General features: G+C 44.2%; 1 protein-coding gene across 1 annotated transcript in view; it reads right to left on the bottom strand.

Annotated features, from left to right (window-relative positions):
- LOC123996757 (potassium/sodium hyperpolarization-activated cyclic nucleotide-gated channel 2-like) overlaps positions 1–20,835 on the bottom strand; it is a 76,036-nt gene that overhangs the window by 41,278 nt on the left and 13,923 nt on the right. Inside the window, exon 4 of the mRNA XM_046300423.1 lies at positions 10,948–11,166. Coding sequence (XP_046156379.1) covers positions 10,948–11,166 — 219 coding nt within the window. The remainder of the gene's footprint in view (positions 1–10,947; positions 11,167–20,835) is intronic.

Here is a 20,835-nt window from a genome sequence, read left to right on the forward strand (position 1 = left end):
TCAGTTTGTCTCTGTGAATGGTTTGTCCTCTGACAAATCAACTGTAAATTTCGGTGTTCAAGGTTCCGTTTTAGGACCACTATTCTTTTCACAATATATTTTACCTCTTGGGGATGTCATTCAAAAACATAATGTTAACTTTCACTGCTATGCGGATGACACACAGCTGTACATTTCAATGAAACATGGTGAAGCCCCAAAATTGCCCTCGCTAGAAGCCTGTATTTCAGACATAAGGAAGTGGATGGCTGCAAACTTTCTACTTTTAAACTCGGACAAAACAGAGATGCTTGTTCTAGGTCCCAAGACACAAAGAGATCTTCTGTTGAATCTGACAATTACTCTTAATGGTTGTACAGTCGTTTCAAATAAAACTGTGAAGGACCTCAGCGTTACTCTGGGCCCTGATCTCTCTTTTGACGAACATATCAAGACTGTTTCAAGGACAACTTTTTTCCATCTGCGTAACATTTCAAAAATCATGCAAAAAAATGATGTCCAAAAATTATGCAGAAAAATGAATCCATGCTTTTGTTACTTTAGGTTAGACTACTGCAATGCTCTACTTTCCGGCTACCCGGATAAAGCACTAAATCAACTTCGGTTAGTGCTAAATACGTCTGCTAGAATCCTGACTAGAACCAAAGAATTGATCATATTACTCCAGTGCTAGCCTCCCTACACTGGCTTCCTGTCAAGGCAAGGGCTGATTTCAATGTTTTACTGCTAACCTACAAAGCATTACATGGGCTTGCTCCTACCTATCTCTCTGATTTGGTCCTGCCGTACATTCCTACATGTACGCTACGGTCACAAGACGCAGGCCTCCTAATTGTCCCTAGAATTTCTAATCAAACAGCTGGAGGCAGGGCTTTCTACTATAGAGCTCAATTTTTATGGAATGGTCTGCCTATCCATGTGAGAGACGCAAACTCGGTCTCAACCTTTAAGTCTTTACTGAAGACTCATCTCTTCAGTGGGTCATATGATTGAGTGTAGTCTGACCCAGGAGTGTGAAGGTGAATGGAAAGGCTCTGGAGCAACGAACCGCCCTTTCTGTCTCTGCCTGGCCGGTTCCTCTCTTTCCACTGGGATTCTCTGCCTCTATCCCTATTACAGGGGCTGAGTCACTGGTTTTCTGGTGCTCTTTCATGCCGTCCCTAGGAGGGGTGCGTCACTTGAGTGGGTTGAGTCACTGATGTGATCTTCCTGTCTGGGTTGGCGCCCCCCCTTGGGTTGTGCCGTGCGCAGATCTTTGTGGGCTATACTCGGCCTTGTCTCAGGATGGTAAGTTGGTGGTTGAAGATATCCCTCTAGTGGTGTGGGGGCTGGGCTTTGGCAAAGTGGGTGGGGTTATATCCTTCCTGTTTGGCCCTGTCCGGGGGTATCATCGGATGGGGCCACAGTGTCTCCTGACCCCTTCTGTCTCAGCCTCCAGTATTTATGCTGCAGCAGTTTATGTGTTGGGGGGGCTAGGGTCAGTTTGTTATATCTGGAGTACTTCTCCTGTCTTATCCGGTGTCCTGCTTGAATTTAAGTATGCTCTCTCTAATTCTCTCTTTCTTTCTCTCTCTCGGAGGACCTGAGCCGTAGGACCATGCCTCAGGACTACCTGGCATGATGACTCCTTGATGTCCCCAGTCCACCTGGCCATGCTGCTGCTCCAGTTTCAACTGTTCTGCCTGCGGCTATGGAATCCTGACCTGTTCACCGGACGTGCTATCTGTCCCAGACCTATCATTTGACTATGCTGGTCCTATATGAACATTTGAACATCTTGGCCATGTTCTGGTATAATCTCCACCCGGCACAGCCAGAAGAGGACTGGCCACCCCTCATAGCCTGGTTCCTCTCTAGGTTTCTTCCTAGGTTTTGGCCTTTCTAGGGAGTGTTTCCTAGCCAACGTGCTTCAACACCTGCATTGCTTGCTGTTTGGGGTTTTAGGCTGGGTTTCTGTACAGCACTTTGAGATATCAGCTGATGTACGAAGGGCTATATAAATACATTTGATTTGACCTGTTTAAAGTTCTTGCTCACATCGGCTATGGAGAGTGTGATCACACAGTCATCCGGGATCTACTGGTGCTCTCATGCACGCTTCAGTGTTGCTTGCCTCGAAGCGAGCATAAAAGGCATCAAGCTCATCTGGTAGGCTTGCGTCACTGTGCAGCTCCGGGTGGGTTTCCCTTTGTAGTCTGTAATAGTTTTCAAGCCCTGCCACATCCGACGAGCATCAGAGCCAGTGTAGTAGGATTCAATCTAAGTCCTGTATTGACGCTTTGCCTGTTTGATGGTTCATCTGAGGGCATAGCGGGATTTATTCAAAGCGTCCAGATCAGTGTCCTGCACCTTGAATATGGCAGCTCTAGCCTTTAGCTCACAGTGGGAGAATTACCCAGGTGCCCCTCATTCAATCAACCAGTTTTATGATGTTTTGAAAACTGGAAGTTGGAATAGAATAAAGAGTGGAGAAAATTAAGGTCAGTGGCATCACTTGAATCAAACAATTCACCCTAAAACATAAACTACCACAACCAACCCTGGTCTCAGAGAATTTCTTATTATTCTGTAAGTACAGTGCATTCAGAAAGTATTCAGACCCCTTCCCTTTTCCACATTTTGTTACATTTACAGCCTTATTCCAAAATGGATTAAAACTTATTTTTTCCTCATCAATCTACACACAATAGCCCACATTGACAAAGTGAAAACAGGTTTTTAGAAATGTTTGCAAATGTATTATACATTTTTAAAAACATATACCTTATTTACATAAGTATTCAGACCCTTTGCTATGAGACTCGAAATTGAGCTCAGGTGCATCCTGTTTCCATTGTTTATCCTTGAGATGTTTCTACAACTTGGAGTGTACCTGTGGTAAGTTCAATTTATTGGACATGATTTGGAAAGGCACACACCTGTCTATATAAGGTCCCACAGTTGACAGTGCATGTCAGAGCAAAAACCAAACCATGAGGTCGAAGGAATTGTCTGTAGAGCTCTGAGACAGGATTGTGTCGAGGCACAGATCTAGAGAAGGGTACCAAAACATTTCTGCAGCATTCTGCAGCAATTTGTAAGTCGCTCTGGATAAGAGCGTCTGCTAAATGACTTAAATGTAAATGTAAATGTAAGATCCCCAAGAACACAGTGGCCTCCATCATTCTTAGATGAAAGAAGTTTGGAACCACCAACTCTTCCTAGAGCTGGCCGCCCGGCCAAACTGAGCATATAGTAGGTATATGGATGGACTTAGTAAGGGCTCAGTACAATTATAATCTGATATTGCTCCGATTGACCGAGGAGTCATGTGACATGTTGGGGGGGTCTGGCCTTGGCCTATTTTGGACTTTGAAAGGGCCTGAGGCCAACTTTATCATATATGCTTACTCAAGTATGATGCTGGGGGTGCCGCATGGAGCCACCCACTGAAGGTACAAGTGTCTAGGGGCAAGCCTTCTTATATATACATTGGCCTAGAAGGCCAGCATCCCGGAGTCGCCTTTTCACTGTTGACATTGAGATTGGTGTTTTGTGGGTACTATTTAATGAAGCTGCTAGTTGAGGACTTGTGAGGTGTCTGTTTCTCAAACTAGTCACTAATGTACTTGTCCTCTTGCTCAGTTGTGCACTGAGGCCTCCCACTCCTCTTTCTATTCTGGTTAGAACCAGTTTGCGCTGTTCTGTGAAGGGAATAGTACACAACGTTGTGTACTACTCCCTTCAGCAATTTCTGGCATGGAATAGCCTTCATTTCTTAGAACAAGAATAGACTGACGAGTTTCAGAAGAAAGTTATTTGTTTCTGGCCATTTGGAGCCTATAATCGAACCCACAAATGCTGATGCTCCAGATACTTAACTAGTGTAAAGAAGGCCAGTTTTATTGCTTCTTTAATCAGGACAACAGTTGTCAGCTGTGCTATAACATAATTGCAAAATGGTTTTCTAATGATCAATTAGTCTTAAAATGATAAACTTGGATTTGCTAACACAACGTGCCATTGAAACACAGGAGAGATGGTTGCTGATAATGGGCCTCTGTACGCTTTTGTAGATATTCCATAAAAAAATTACCATTTCTAGCTACAATAGTTATTTACAACATTAACAATGTCTACACTGTATTTCTGATCAATCTGATGTTATTTTAATGGACAAAAAAATTTGCTTTTCTTTCAAAAACAAGGACATTTCTAAGTGACCCCAAACTTTTGAATAGTAGTGTACATTCCTACCAAAACCCCTGCCACTGTCACTTTAGGCACAGGGTGTTTGGTACAAGGGTGAATTGTGAGATTTAGGGCAGACATACACCACAGAAAAATATAGATTTTTTTTACCACTAAGTTGCCAGGCCGTCGGTGGCTGAATGTCAGCAGCTCTGATCTTCTCTACAGCTCTGACTCACTGTATCACTGCAGGCCAAAGGGCAGCTCTGACACCACATCACACTGAGCACACACACACTCTGTCACAAAGCTCCGGGAGGAAGTACAGTATTTGACAAAGGGACCCCCATGGCAATCAAACACACACATAGAACATACAGTCAGTGCACTGTGTTTAAAGACAAAGACCCCCCATACAATACCTGTGTAAGACAGACACCTATGTGAGTCTGTGGAGAGTCAGTTATACAATAGTTACTGCATTGGATATTCCACTTCACTATAAGTCAGACAGAAAGTGTAGTTCTTTAAAGCTCCACTGACATGTGACCCTCCATGTCTGCTACAATATAGCTTGTCCTCCAAGGTCATATTTCTGTGCCACTGCCCATCTTATGAAATTAGGCTCAGAGCAGAGATACAGGCAGAGCCGGGGCTATATCTCTTCCTGCACTTATATAAAGATGCATTACATTTTCTGAAATCCAATCTGTTCCCGTCAGCCTGTAGACTTAGGGGAGGAAGAGTTCAGAGTTCCTTTATATATTTTATAGGACATAAAGCTACTGGTCTGTGGCGTACTGGCATGACTGCATGACTGTCATTGGGAGTGGGAGCTGCCACAGAACCATAGGAGGAAATTAAATTGTCCCTGAACTAACACAGGATGCCGTAGGCAGGCAGGCAGGACGAGGTGGGGCTCAACGACTTATGTGTGGATGTGTGGAGAGGGGATGGTGGATCACATCAGAACTGACTTAGCTTAACCTTTCTGGCGCAGGCGTTCCGCTAGCGACCCACCGCGACAACATCCGGTGAAATTGCAGAGCTCCAAATTCAAAATACAGAAATAGTCATAATAAACATTCATAAAAAATACACGTGTTATACATCGGTTTAAAGATCAACTTCTTGTTAATCCAGCCGCTTTGTCAGATTTCAAAAAGGCTTTACGGCAAAAGCAGACCATGCGATTATCCGAGGTCAGCACCCCGCTTACAAAAGCATACAAACATTTTACAACCAAGTAAAGGAATTACAAAAGTCAGAAATAGCGATAAAATTAATCACTTAACTTTGAAGATCTTCATATGGTTGCAGTCACAAGAGTGCCGGCTGTACAATAAATGTTTGTTTTGTTCGATAAAGTCAGGATCCTATAAAACTCAACGAGCCGGAAATGTAAGCGTCCTGGACACATGCTACACCGCCAATGAAGCATGCTGCTCCAAAGGAAGGACAAAGGGGTACCTGAATAGGGATAAAGTCATATACATGAGTTAACACAGTGAGCTAACACTTTAAAAGTTGCAGTGTACTGTGGCACAGCTTGCATGTTGCGGCAGAATTCTATGGCACGTTATTTAAGTTTAAACCACTGGTACCATTAATGCTAGTTAGTGCTAGTTTGACCAGTGCTAGTTTGACCAGCAGAGGACATCTTTGAGAAGCATTTGTTCGCCTTCAATAATGGCTGTACTAGAGAATGCGGGCACGCGGGGGTTCAATTCCTTGACGAGGAGGAAGGAGTAAGCTGTCCTTGTAAATAAGAATTTGTTCTTAACTGATTCCATATGTCTTATTTCATAGTTGTGATGTCTTCACTATTATTCTACAATGTAGAAAATAGTGACAATAAAGAACCCTGGAATGAGTAGGTTTGTCCAAACTTTTGACTGTTACTTGCTTAATTTAATTAGTTTGATTAATATTATGTTTCTATTCCAAGAAAAATGAAAAACCCTCAGGGTTACAATATGACGGTCGGGAGTACAGTTCTGGGCTATTTAACTAAATCCCTGTATCATGTGGGCAGGGCACACGGGAGACCTGGGTTCAATTCACCGATGGGGAGGAAGGAGTAGGCTGTCCCTGTTCTTAACTAAGAGCATAATATCTGCACCCTGATTTTCTAATTCTAGTCTAACCAAAAACCCAAATGGAGATTCAGTGAAAATAAAAATCTCATTGATTTATCAAGACCAGTCCCCATGCTTGTCTCAGAGCAGCACGAAACGGTGCTAAAATAGTTGTAGGCTTTTGCTTCTAACTTCAATATGCTCTTTAAATAAATAATACCTACACCACTTTGAACAGCACGTTACTCAACACTAGTGAGATTCATGTCGCCTACGGTGGGGTGAGACATTGTTACTAATTTATAAATAAATCCAGTTTGTTATTTAGGATTTATTTCTGTTTTTAGAGGGAGAAAAAACAAAAACCTACAGTCATCTCATGGGTCTCCCAGTTGAGGCTGGCAGGGGTATTGAACCAGCATCTATAGCAACACCGCTTCTTAGACCGTTGCACCAATTCAGGCGTTGTGCTACAGTACTACAGTAAGAGCAAAATAATCCTAACAAAATAAAATAATAAAAACCTTAGTGTAACAACAGTTTCAGTAAGTAATACTGAAGTCGTACACAATTATCAGTTTCTATTTAGGTTTATGTTGCCGATTCATAGTCCGTTAGAGACACAGTAGGACCCAAAATCATAATCAGTGCTCTAACTCCCCCCTTGCGCTGGTCTGGAGCAATGAAGAAGTCCCATGACGTAAGCTCGCAACTATTAAAGGAGGAACCACTGTACAAGTAAAGTGTTTCTACACCATCATTTCCCATTACACATTCCACAGGATTTACTTTTGATTTGTCTTATTCCAATGAGCTTTCACAAGAAGCAAATAAATACCAATCACACTATGGAAATATTGACTCATGTACCAGAGAGACCACAGGGGTTGTGCTGAGTCAACGAAGACAGTAGGTTGACTGGACCCCAGTGGAGAACTGTTCTGCCCTAGAGGCCCCTTGGGTAACATCTTTCTTCAGAGCCTATTCAGCAGCGTTGCTGCATCCCTCTGGAGGAGGAGAAGGACAGTAGTAACAGTTACATAAAGCCTAAAGCTTTGGGCGGTGTGGCCACTTGCACGCTGTGTCCTCTGGCAGATGATGTTTCACCCAGTTAGATGTCAAAGATGGAGGGAGGTGAGAGAGGGATGGGGGGGGGGGCGGAGAGAGGTGCGAGGGGGATGGGGGTTGTGTCACCTCAGAGGAAGAGAGGACACAGGGACATGCTGCTGCTGCTGCTTCATCTGTTGCCGCACTGTCCTCAATATGAGAGACAGACACGTTACGACAGTGTATCTGTGTCCTCTACTCAACACCATCAGACGATTAGGACACAGGTTGATGGTATTCCTTGTCTCCTATGTGAGAAAACCCAGCAGACATGCCTGTGTGTGCCCGTATGAGTGTGTGTGTGTGTGTGTGTGTGTGTGTGTGTGTGTGTGTGTGTGTGTGTGTGTGTGTGTGTGTGTGTGTGTGTGTGTGTGTGTGTGTGTGTGTGTGTGTGTGTGTGTGTGTGTGTGTGTGTGTGTGTGTGTGTGTGTGTGTGTGTGTGTGTGTGTGTGTGTGTGTGTGTGTGTGTAATCCTTTCTCCTATGGGAACAGCTGAAGAACTCTTTTGGAACTTTTTTTTCTAAGAGTGTACATGGAATGTGTGACCGGGTGAGATACATGGAGAGGGACAATGTATACCTTTAGAGAGCCATTGAGAATGAGCTGCTGAATGTCTAATGAGAAACAGAAACTCTGACCGCCTAAGGCCCAGACGCCACACTCTGATAAATCAGTAGTCTACGCATTGTCTAACAGTGTGGACATTGCAAACAATGACAATACCTTTCTCTCAACGTAAAAGTGGATTTTCTGGGTGTCAGAAGTACACTACATCACCAAGAGTATGTGGACACCTGCTCGTCAAACATCTCATTCCAAAATCATAGGCATTAATAAGGAGTTGGGCCCCCCTTTGCTGCTATAACAACCTCTACTCTGCTGGGAAAGCTTTCCACTAGATGTTGGAACATTGCTGCAGGGACTTGCTTCCATTCATCCACAAGAGCATTAGTGAGGTCGGGCACTGATGTTGGGGGATTAGACCTGGCTCGCAGTCGGCGTTCCAATTCATCCCAAAGGTGATTCATCCACACCGATTTCGACAAACCATTTCTGTGCGGACCTCGCTTTGTGCATGGGGACATTGTCATGCTGAAACAGGAAAGGGCCTTCCCCAAACTGTTGCCACAAAGTTGGAAGCACAGAATCATCTAGAATGTCATTGTATGCTATAGCGTTAACATTTCCCTTCACTAGAACCAAGAGGCCTAGCCTGAACCATGAAAAAACATCCCCAGACCATTATTCCTCCTCCACCAAACATTCCAATTGGCACGAGCATTAGCATTTTCCTGGCATACGCCAAACCCAGGTTCGTCCGTCGGAGAGCCAGATGGGGAAGCGTGTTTCATCACTCCAGAGAACGCATTTCCACTGCTCCAGAGTCCAGTGATCTTTACACCACTCCAGCTGATGCTTCACATTGTGCATAGTGATCTTAGGCTTGTGTGCAGCTACTCGACCATAGAAACCCATTTCATGAAGCTCCCGACGAATAATTATTGCGCTGGCGTTGCTTCCAGAGTCAGTTTGGAACTCGGTAGTGAGTGTTGCACCCGAGGACAGATTATTTTTACGCGCTTCAACACTTGGTGGGCCCGTTCTGTGAGCCTATGTGGCCTACCACCTTGCTGCTTAGCCGTTGTCGCTCCTAGACTTTTCCTCTTCACAATAACAGCACTTACAGTTGACCAGGGCAACTCTAGCAGGGCAGAAATTTGACCAACTGACTTTTTGGAAAGGTGGCATCCTATGGCGGTGTCACGTTGAAAGTCACTGAGCTCATCAGTAAGGCCATTCTACTTCCAATGTTGTCTATGGGGATTGCATGGCCATGTGCTAGATTTTATACACAACGTGTGAGGCTGAAATTGCCAAATCCACTCATTTGAACGGGTGTCCATATACTTTTGTATGTATAGCGTATCATGACTAATCTGTTTCAACACCGAAACCACGGCTAACTTTTTACACTGCGCTGTCAATACGACCACGCACTGACGCCTGTGTTTACACTACCCTGTACAAAGAAACACTTTTGTGGGGATCGGAGGCGGGAGTTCAGACTCATTGTGCCATTATCACCGTGTAATCGGATGCCTGCCTCAGTGTGTATCCCAGTATACTGTATCTCAAGTAGCTGATGATGAATAAAACACCCTCATGTCTGATGGCCTGAGGAAGATCTAGATGTGATGAGCTGTCTTCGCTGGATCACGGTAGTCACATCGTTAGTTCTGACATTAGGGACGAAGGGGAGCATGAGAGAGAGAGAGCAGTTCCAGGAATAACGGGGACTTCCTGGCTTTACGTGCTCTTCCTGTGATAGGAGGTCTCTCTCTCTCTCTCTCTCTCTCTCTCTCTCTCTCTCTCTCTCTCTCTCTCTCTCTCTCTCTCTCTCTCTCTCTCTCTCTCTCTCTCTCTCTCTCTCTCTCTCTCTCTCTCTCTCTCTCTCTCTCTCTCTCTCTCTCTCTCTCTCTCTCTCTCTCTCTCTCTCTCTCTCTCTCTCTCTCTCTCTCTCTCTCTCTCTCTCTCTCTCTCTCTCTCTCTCTCTCTAGGGAGTAGTAGGGATTGATGTGTGGTGACAGGAGCATACTTGTTGTAACCGGTCCGAACAGTCCTGAGATAATGTAATGGGCATATATTTAGCTAGGGAACAGAGAGTGTGGTTTCACTCTAAATGTATGTTTTTGAGAAGTTACATAAAGAGGTAGTGTAGTTAGAGAGTAGGTACAAATTGCTACATAGCACTAACTGTTGTATCTCCATCACTAGGGAGTAAGGAATAGGGAGAAGCACATCTCTATTGAACATTTGTGTTCATTATCCCATGCGGGTGAAATGACTTACAACGGGTGCACTTGTGTATGAATGATAGTATGCAGTGGATACAGATCATGTCAAATTGGTTCAGGGAAACCCTTTCCTGTGTATTTAGTCTAACTTTTATCTTACTGTACTAGCCGACTTAATGTTATCTGATTGGAGACTTGGTTTATATAATCCCTCATTCAAATGCAAATTCATTCTGTTTCAAGCACACAATTTCCCCTCGTCGCTCCCTAGTATTGTGAACCAGAAAACAGGATGATTATCTCTCCAAGATAATAACAAAAAAGGTATTGGAGACTGAGACAGAGGGACAGAAACTAGAGACAGGATGGAATCCTGTCTCAGGTCTTGAAGAGAAGCCAAACGGTAGATGACAGAGGCGGAGTCGGAGGCACTGTTCTCCTCTGTTCTCAACATTAGCCAGATGCTGCAATTAGACAGCAAAGCCTGGCAAATGATTGCAGGCCAAGGGGGACGTGCTGCTGACAGACCGGATAATACTCCACCAGATCACCCAGTATCTAAGAACTCCATGGAGACTCAGCTGCAATGTCCTTATAGAGCAGTGTTCTCCTTCTTAAGAGACTTGACCACATGCTTTGATCTGACGACACAGACTGGTGGAAGCTGGTAGGGACAGGGATTTTCCTGACTACGTGACTTGACCAGGGGAAAACTCTAGGCCGTACTAATAACCTATGTCTACGGCTCTGAGTTTCTCCTGGTCACATGGCTTGGTCCTCATCGACGGCGGTCTTACCTTCTCCTGGTACTGGCGCCGGGATGAGTCCAGGGACTGGATGAGGGCGGTGGCATGGCCAATGAACATGGCATAGCAGGTGGCGCCCACGATCATACTGAGCATGGTCAGCCAGATATCAGACATGCTCTCTGGGGCTTGGCGCCCGTAACCGATACACAGCATGTGACTCATGGCCTTGAACAGGGCAAAGGAGTACAGCTCGCTCCACGAGTCGTTCTGTTGGGAGAGAGAAAAAACAGGGTTTCTGTTAAAAAAGAGGATATTATATAGAAAGAATAACATTGCATTAAAACCACATTTTCAATCTCACTGTACAAAAAACATGACTATGATACCAACCTAAGTCTAAAATAGAAAGCTTTTAAAAAGAGAGAGAAAGAGAGAGCGAGAGAAAGAGAGAGGGGGGATATGAGAAAGTTCCTGAAAGAAAGCTGTGATCTCTCCTCTGGAGTAGGTAAGGAGTTTGGCTCCATTGTACTAGCTTGCTGCTTGTTGAAGGCCTAATCACTCCACCATAGTGTTGTTGAGTCAGGTATAGAAGGCCTCTTCAGACTGGGCTCTAATGAGGAGCCATTACATCTGCCTCCTCCACTCTGCCTTTGATTTGTGTATACAGTGAGACTAGTCATGTTAGAGTCATTATAAACACTGTCTACTCAGCCGTAAACAGCAACACTGACTGAGAAACGCTGCCTGGCTACAGGTTTACTCATCCAGGGAAATGTCACTGTTAATCTTCTCCTCTGCCATCTACAGTGCTTTTGGTTCAGAGTTAGACTGGCCTGGCGGTATTAGTTATTCCGTTTATTTGGCAGGTACAATGTACAACAAAACATACATCTCAGAGTAAGAGAAGTGATCCGTTGCACCAGCTTTAGCAGACATTTACATCTGCAGTCCCCTGGCAGGTGAACATATAAACATGAATACATGAAGTACAAACCGACATTTAATTAAAAAAACAGAGATCAGAACATGCTTTACAGAGCTATCTGCATGCCATAGAGAGCCGAGCCCAACAGAGCAGTCTCCACTATCAACGGTTGACTCCTTCTGGATCGGCTATCTGCATGCTATAGAGAGGATCGGCTATCTGCATGCCATAGAGAGCCGAGCCCAAAAGAGCAGTCTCCACTATCAACGGTTGACTCCTTCTGGATCGGCTATCTGCATGCCGTAGAGAGTATCGGCTATCTGCATGCCGTAGAGAGCCGAGCCCAACAGAGCAGTCTCCACTATCAACGGTTGACTCCTTCTGGATCGGCTATCTGCATGCCATAGAGAGGATCGGCTATCTGCATGCCGTAGAAAGGATCGGCTATCTGCATGCCGTAGAGAGCCGAGCCCAACAGAGCAGTCTCCACTATCAACGGTTGACTCCTTCTGGATCGGCTATCAGCATGCCGTAGAGAGCCGAGCCCAACAGAGCAGTCTCCACTATCAACGGTTGACTCCTTCTGGATCGGCTATCAGCATGCCGTAGAGAGCCGAGCCCAACAGAGCAGTCTCCACTATCAACGGTTGACTCCTTCTGGATCGGCTATCAGCATGCCCAACAGTAGACTAGTTGACTCCTTCTGGATCGGCTATCAGCATCTGCATGCCGCTATCTGCATGCCGAGCCCAACAGAGCAGTCTCCACTATCAACGGTTGACTCCTTCTGGATCGGCTATCAGCATGCCGTAGAGAGTATTGGCTATCTGCATGCCGTAGAGAGTATCGGCTATCAGCATGCCGTAGAAAGGATCGGCTATCTGCATGCCGTAGAAAGGATCGGCTATCTGCATGCCGTAGAGAGCCGAGCCCAACAGAGCAGTCTCCACTATCAACGGTTGACTCCTTCTGGATCGGCTATCAGCATGCCGTAGAGAGCCGAGCCCAACAGAGCAGTCTCCACTATCAACGGTTGACTCCTTCTGGATCGGCTATCAGCATGCCGTAGAGAGCCGAGCCCAACAGAGCAGTCTCCACTATCAACGGTTGACTCCTTCTGGATCGGCTATCTGCATGCCGTAGAGAGTATCGGCTATCAGCATGCCGTAGAGAGCCGAGCCCAACAGAGCAGTCTCCACTATCAACGGTTGACTCCTTCTGGATCGGCTATCTGCTTGCTGTAGAGAGCCGAGCCCAACAGAGCAGTCTCCACTATCAACGGTTGACTCCTTCTGGATCGGCTATCTGCATGCCGTAGAGAGTATCGGCTATCTGCATGCCGTAGAGAGCCGAGCCCAACAGAGCAGTCTCCGCTATCAACGGTTGACTCCTTCTGGATTTGGCTATCTGCATGCCGTAGAGAGCCGAGCCCAACAGAGCAGTCTCCACTATCAACGGTTGACTCCTTCTGGATCGGATTGTATCGGTTTTGAATTTCTTTGAACTCCATTTGCATTCAATTCAAAATGCTTTAGTTGGGAGAGGAGTTGGGGTGGAAATCAGGAGAAATGAGTGCGAGGCACCATCAGATTGTTTTGAAATGTGACAGAGCGAATTGGATGGAAAGGAATAATGGAAGAGGACAGATAGGTACTGTGTGGAATTGCATGGGGATGAGATGAGATGAGATCTTGGGAGCACTCAGCAGTCAGCACTGAGGAGGGACTGCCAGTAAAGAGCCAAACCAGAGATGGAGATGTATTTGTGTGTCGTGATATGGAACCTCCCTCTCTCTCTCTTTGCTAGGGGCAGCTTTAGCCTCAGACCTGGTCCCAATACCTTGGGTGTGCAATAGAGGCAGAGCTGCATCTCCTTCTTTCTCTCTCTGTCCCCCTGGTCTATCAGCATGCTGCCTACAGAGCATGCCTGCCAGGCAAACAGCAGCAGCAACCAGTCACCCTGAGCTCCAAACTCTGAGCCGGAAATAGCACACACACACACACACACACAAACACACGCACCCATCCAATGCCAGATCAGGACAGAATTAGCAGCGAATGTTCACTATTGTGGACTGTGGTCTCAAGACCGAGCTGAAATATTGTCTGATGAAATATATATATATATATAAAAAATAGGGCGGCACACGGACGACGCTGGGCCAATTGTGTGTCGCCCTATTTTAATTTTTTTTTAATGTAATTTACCTTTATTTAACCAGGCAAGTCAGTTAAGTCATTTTCAATGACGGAACAGTGGGTTAACTGCCTGTTGGGACTCTCACGGCCGGATGTGATACAGCCTGGATATGTATACTCCCTACCACCAGGCCTGTTTGACTGACATGTGCAGGTAGCTACAATAACTCAGAACCAGAGAAACTGTCCAACATGGATGAAAAAGGAATACATTCAGATAAAGTCATGCCTTTGAGAAATGTGACAGGGAGATGTAGCGAGCTGCTCTGGCTCGGCCTGCTTGCAGTAGTTTATCTGAATTTACAATGTTCACCCAGGCTTTTATACTAACGTCTCTATGCTGCCTCACTGCACCCCGAGTTTGAGGAACTGAGCACAGCACACACACACACACAGCGCCTGTGATCTAAAGACCCAATCCCCAGTGCAGATGACTGAACATCCTCCACAGTACTTACTGACACATCCATTTTCTCTGTCTCGGTAGGACAATACCATATTTTACCCACCGCACTGTGTGTGTATGTGTGCCTGTGTGTGTCGCACCGCACCATTACTGCTTCCATAGCGACAGGGAGTTGACAGAAATGCTAATCAATTAGAACATGCATCCATCCTACAGGTACTGGAGCTCAGATTTGTGATCAAATGATGAAACATAGTCCCCAATCCCCACAGCAATAACGTCAACAGACAGCCTGGTGTTCAGACAGGAGCAGGTGAATCATCTCTGTTCTGTACTCTGATTCTCACACCGATATGATATAGGCATACACTTTCCACTAAAAATAACCCATTACAATGACAATGGGTGACATGTGGACCCAGCTCATAAGGTATTGGCTCTGAGGGATAGTGTGGAATACACACGACAGCTCCACTGAAGCAGGCTTACAACCCAACATTCTCTGCCAAGGAGAAGGTGCAAATGCTAGAGAAAATCAAATCCCCCAGTCTAGTGTGCAACCGTCACTTAGGATTAAACTACACCTTTCACTACATGATGCACGCCACTGAGCTCTGTTTTGTTGTTCACAATTCAGCAGCAATACAGAGGATAATCTCCCCCATCCATTGCATTAGTCATTCCCCAGCTAAAGGAACAGGGGCAAAGCCTAATTGTACATAATCCATTTACAGACAGGAGCACTCATGCAGTATGGGTTGTGCATGAGCTATGATGGCATAATCAGAGATAAACGCAGATTTGTTCCAAGATCCTGGAGGGAGGTAAGATGTGGAAGGAGAAGGGAGGAGGGGTCATGGTGTGTGTGTGTGTGCATGTGTATGTGTGTGCAGGCGTGTGTGTGTGTTTGTGCGTCTGTGGACTTTTTGTCACTATTGCTCCCTCACTTCTGCGCCGTGCCTCGGAGCTTACGTTTAACCTCTGAGTGGCCTGCCTTCATAGATGGATAACAGTGAGAGCTGAGTAAAAGGCTCTTTCTTCAGCTACATTCACCATGTCAGATGCCTAAACTGGTACAGCCATCTTTACCATCCCTAAGGGCCGTGGGTAAGCATGATAGGAGGGTTGAGATGCTGAGCCACTCTAATGGATTCAGTCATTTAATAAATGGAGGATATCCTTATTAGCCATTGAAACAAGGGTATTTCCTGTGGCTCTGTGGGTGGGTGGGTGGGTGGGTGGGTGGGATTGTGTGTGTGTGTGTGTGTGTGTGTGTGTGTGTGTGTGTGTGTGTGTGTGTGTGTGTGTGTGTGTGTGTGTGTGTGTGTGTGTGTGTGTGTGTGTGTGTGTGTGTGTGTGTGTGTGTGTGTGTGTGTGTGTGTGTGTGTGTGTGTGTGTGTGTGTGTGTGTGTGTACATACAGTGCCTTCAGAAAGTATTCACACCAATTGACTTTTTCCACATTTTGTTGCATTACAAAGGGGGATTATGATGGATTTTATTGTCATTTTTGGCCAACGATCTACACAACATACTATGTAATGTCAAAGTGGAAAAAAAATCCTAACATTTATTTTTATTTTTTATTGTGTCAAATAAACACTAATATATCTTGATTCGATAAGTATTCAATCCCCTGAGACAATATATGTTAGAATTACATTTGGCAGTGATTACAGATGTGAGTCTTCTGGGTAAGTTTAAGAAATTTGCACCCCTGGATTGTACAATATGTGCCCTTTTTTTAATTCCTTAAACTCTGTCAAGTTGGTTGTTGATCATTGCTAGACACCCATTTCTAAGTCTTGCCATCGATTTTCAAGCCAATTTAAGACAGAAATGTAAGTAACTAGGTCTCGTCTTGGTAAGCAACTCCAATTTAGATTTGGCCTTGAGTTTTAGGTTTAACTGTTCTTAGCTCCATTCCGTTTCATTTTATCCTAAAAAATATCCCTATTCCTTGCCGATGACAAGCATATCCATAACATGATGCAGCCACCACCATGCTTGAAAATATGAAGAGTGGTACTCAGTGATGTGTTGTGTTGGTTTGGCCCAAACGTAACGCTTTGCATTCAGGACAAAAAGTGAACTTCTTTGCCACATTTTTTGCAATGTTTTACCTTGTTGTAAACAGGATGCTTTTGCTTTGGAATATTTGTATTCTGTAACAGGCTTCCTTCTTTTCACTCTGTCAATTAGGTTCGTATTTTGGGGTAACTACAATGTTGTTGATCCATCCTCAGTTTTCTCATATCACAACCATTAAACTATTAACTGTTTTAAAAATCACCATTGTCTTGATTGTAAAATCCCTGAGTGGTTTCCTTTCTCTCCGGCAACGTAGTTAGGAAGGACGCCTGTATCTTTGTAGTGACTAGGTGTATTAATACACCATTCAAAGCCTAACAAATAACGTCACCATGCGTAAAGGGATATTCCATGTGTAACTCTGTGTTGTTGTTTGTGTCGCACTGCTTTGCTTTATCTTGGCCAGGTCGCAGTTGTAAATGAGAACTTGTTCTCAACTGACTTACCTGGTTAAATAAATGTGAAATATATATATTTTTTTTTTTTGTCGACTAAATTGCTTTGGATAAAAGTTTAATATATTACATTATTACTTTAACCACTATTATTTAACACAGAATGAGTCCATGCAACTTTTGTGATATGTTAAGTACATTTTAACTCCTGAATTTATTTAGGCTTGCCATAACAAAGGGGTTGAATACTTATCGGCTCAAGACATTTCAGCTTTTAATTTATTTTTTTTTCGAAAATGTTCTACAAACAAAATTCCACTTTGATATTATAGGGTATTGTGTGTAGATCAGTGACACAAAATCTAAATTTAATACATTTTAAATTCAGGTTGTAACACATCAAAATGTGGAAAAAGTAAAGGGGTGTGAACACTGTCTGAAGGCTCTGTATGTGTGTGTGTGTGTATGTGCATGCCCCAGGACTACCTGACATGATGACTCCTTGCTGTCCCCAGTCCACCTGACCGTGCTGCTGCTCCAGTTTCAACTGTTCTGCCTTATTATTATTCGACCATGCTGGTCATTTATGAACATTTGAACATCTTGGCCATGTTCTGTTATAATCTCCACCCGGCACAGCCAGAAGAGGACTGGCCACCCCCCACCCCTGGTTCCTCTCTAGGTTTCTTCCTAGGTTTTGGCCTTTCTAGGGAGTTTTTCCTAGCCACCGTGCTTCTACACCTGCATTGCTTGCTGTTTGGGGTTTTAGGCTGGGTTTCTGTACAGCACTTTGAGATATGAGCTGATGTAAGAAGAGCTTTATAAATACATTTGATTTGACTGGCTGTTTGATGAAGGGACCTTCTGGTAATTCTCTCCCACGGGGCCTTAAGATAGTTGGAGGAAAGCCTCTCCCACACCTGATGCTCTGGCTCAGTGAATTAGCCCAGTAGGGACCTGGAGAAGTGGCTTCCTGTGTGTTTGTGTGTGTGTTACAGCTGGGCAGAATAACATATTTTACTATATTGAAGACTTGTATTGATGCAAGGACCGGCTTGTGTTTTTACTTCTATAACGGTATTTCACTGTTTGGTTTGTTAAATGTGATACGCCACTCTGCAGCGTGTAACGACCGTTTGTATAGGTTACTTCGCTATACTTAATTTGTCTCTCTCCCTCTCTCACACAACAAGCCCCACCCTGCCACGTGACTCGAGGAGCGCAGTTGTCGTTTCGCGACCATTTGCTGTTGATTCTTCGGTCTGCATGTTCAAGACTGACAACATTGCTCCATTCCACTTTGCTTCCTAATATAAATCCACAAGTATTCTATAATCCACTTAGTTTGTGTATCTTACAGTCTGCAAACAGCTAGTTTGTCCTTTCTTAGCAAGTTGTAGCTACAATAAATCATGTTTGCTCCAATTGCTTTTCGCTAGTTAGCTGGCTAGCTGGTTGTTTGTGCATTAGTATCTTCTAAATCAGAGAGAAATAGGCAAAGCATGAATATGTTAGCTGTATTACATTTAATGAAGACAAAGATTAAAGGGTCTCCTTGGAAACACTGGCCAACATTTTGGTTCCGACCCTGTCACAATAATGCCACCCTGGCTTTTTCATTCGTTGTCAAACAACACTGTATTCAAAGTGCCTATTGTTATATTCTAACTATAGAATTATAATAATCATTGTATTCCCCTTTTTCCAACAGTTTACCCAAGTGTTGATCTAAATTGCAAGTCAAATCGCAATTTCAATAGTTCGGACTCTATGTTTTGCACATATTGTGCAGACCAACATGGCAGTGTGGAAATCATCTCAAACGAGTACAGGGAATCCAGAAATGTATGAAAATGCTTATTTTCAGAAAGAGCCATTGAAATCACTTAGAATGTACAGTTGAAGTCATAAGTTTACATACACTTAGGTTGGAATCATTAAAACTTTTTTTCAACCACTTCACACATTTCCTGTTAACAAACTATAGTTTTGGCAAGTTGGTTAGGACACCTACTTTGTTTACATACACTAAGTTGACTGTGCCTTTAAACAGCTTGGAAAATTCCAGAAAATGATGTCATGGCTTTAGAAGCTTCTGATTGGCTAATTGACATCATTTGAGTCAATTGGAGGTGTACCTGTGGATGTATTTCAAGGCCTACCTTCAAACTCAGTGCCTCTTTGATTTTCCCATGATGTCAAGCTAAAGAAATCAGCCAAGACCTCAGAAAAATTATTGTAGACCTCCATAAGTCTGGTTCATCCTTGGGAGCAATTTCCAAACGCCTGAAGGTACCACGTTCATCTGTACAAACAATAGTACGCAAGTATAAACACCATGGGACCATGCAGCAGTCATACAGCTCAGGAAGGAGACGCGTTCTGTCTCCTAGAGATTAACGTACTTTGGTGAAAAAAGTGCAAATCAATCCCAGAACAACAGCAAAGGACCTTGTGAAGATGCTGGAGGAAACAGGTACAAAAGTATCTATAGCCACAGTAAAACGAGTCCTATAATCGACACAACCTGAAAGGCCGCTCAGCAAGGAAGAAGCCACTGCTCCAAACCCGCCATAAAAAAGCCAGACAATGGTTTGCAACTGCACATGGGGACAAAGATCACACTTTTGAGGAATGTCCTCTGGTCTGATGAAACAAAAATAGAACCTTTTGGCCATAATGACCATCCTTATGTTTGGAGGAAAAAGTGGGAGGCGCTTGCAAGCCGAAGAACATCATCCCAACTGTGAAGCACGGGGGTGGCAGCATCATATATATATATATGCCATTTAGCAGACGCTTTTATCCAAAGCGACTTACAGTCATGTGTGCATACATTCTACGTATGGGTGGTCCCGGGGATCAAACCCACTACCCTGGCGTTACAAGCGCCATGCTCTACCAACTGAGCTACAGAAGGACCACATCATGTTGTGGGGGTGCTTTGCTGCAGGAGGGACTGGTGCACTTCACAATATAAATCACGAGGAAAGGAAATTGTATGGATATATTGAAGTAACATCTCAAGACATCAGTCAGGACGTTAAAGATTGGTCGCAAATGGGTCTTCCAAATGAGTCTTCCAAATGGACAATGACCCCAAGCATACATCCAAAGTTGTGGCAAAATGGCTTAAGAACAACAAAGTCAAGGTATTGGAGTTGCCTTCACAAAGCCCTGACCTCAATCCTATAGTAAATTTATGGGCAGAACTGAAAAAACATGTGCGAGCAAGGAGGCCTACAAACCTGACTCAGTTACACCAGCTCTGTTAGGAATGGGCCAAAATTCACCCAAATTATTGTGGGAAGCTTGTGGAAGGCTAACTGAAATGTTTGACCCAAGTTAAATAATTTAAAGTTAATGCTACCAAATACTAATTGAGTGTATGTAAACTTCTGACCCACAGGGAATGTGATGAAAAATAATTCTCTCTACTATTATTCTGACATTTCACACTTAAAATAAATTGGTGATCCTACCTGACCTATGACAGGGAATTTTTACTAGGATTAAATGTCAGGAAATGTGAAACACTGAGTTTAAATGTATTAGACTAAGGTGTATGTAAACCGAATTCAACTGTATGTGTTGCCACCCTAGGATCATAGACTACTCATAAAGCAAATGTAGAACTGTTATTATTCAAAAACATACAATACTAGTCAAACCGTCAAAAATGTATTGTGGCCACAGAGATGTGTGTGTCTCTGTTCTCTGAGCAGCATGAAGGATGCAGACCAGGATGCAGTGAGTAGACAGGCAGCCACTCGAAGTGAACAAGTCTCGAGTGGCAGGGAGATGGATCATTTAACGCTGCGTCTCTCATTTGAAGCCATCCGCCTCCAGAGAAATGCTGACCTTGGTTGCTGGGAGATGCCAGCCAGCCTGCGCCTGCCTGCATCCGATCGCCCAGGACGAC

The sequence above is a fragment of the Oncorhynchus gorbuscha genome, linkage group LG15 (assembly GCF_021184085.1).
Source record: "Oncorhynchus gorbuscha isolate QuinsamMale2020 ecotype Even-year linkage group LG15, OgorEven_v1.0, whole genome shotgun sequence".
NCBI classification, from domain to species: domain Eukaryota; kingdom Metazoa; phylum Chordata; class Actinopteri; order Salmoniformes; family Salmonidae; genus Oncorhynchus; species Oncorhynchus gorbuscha.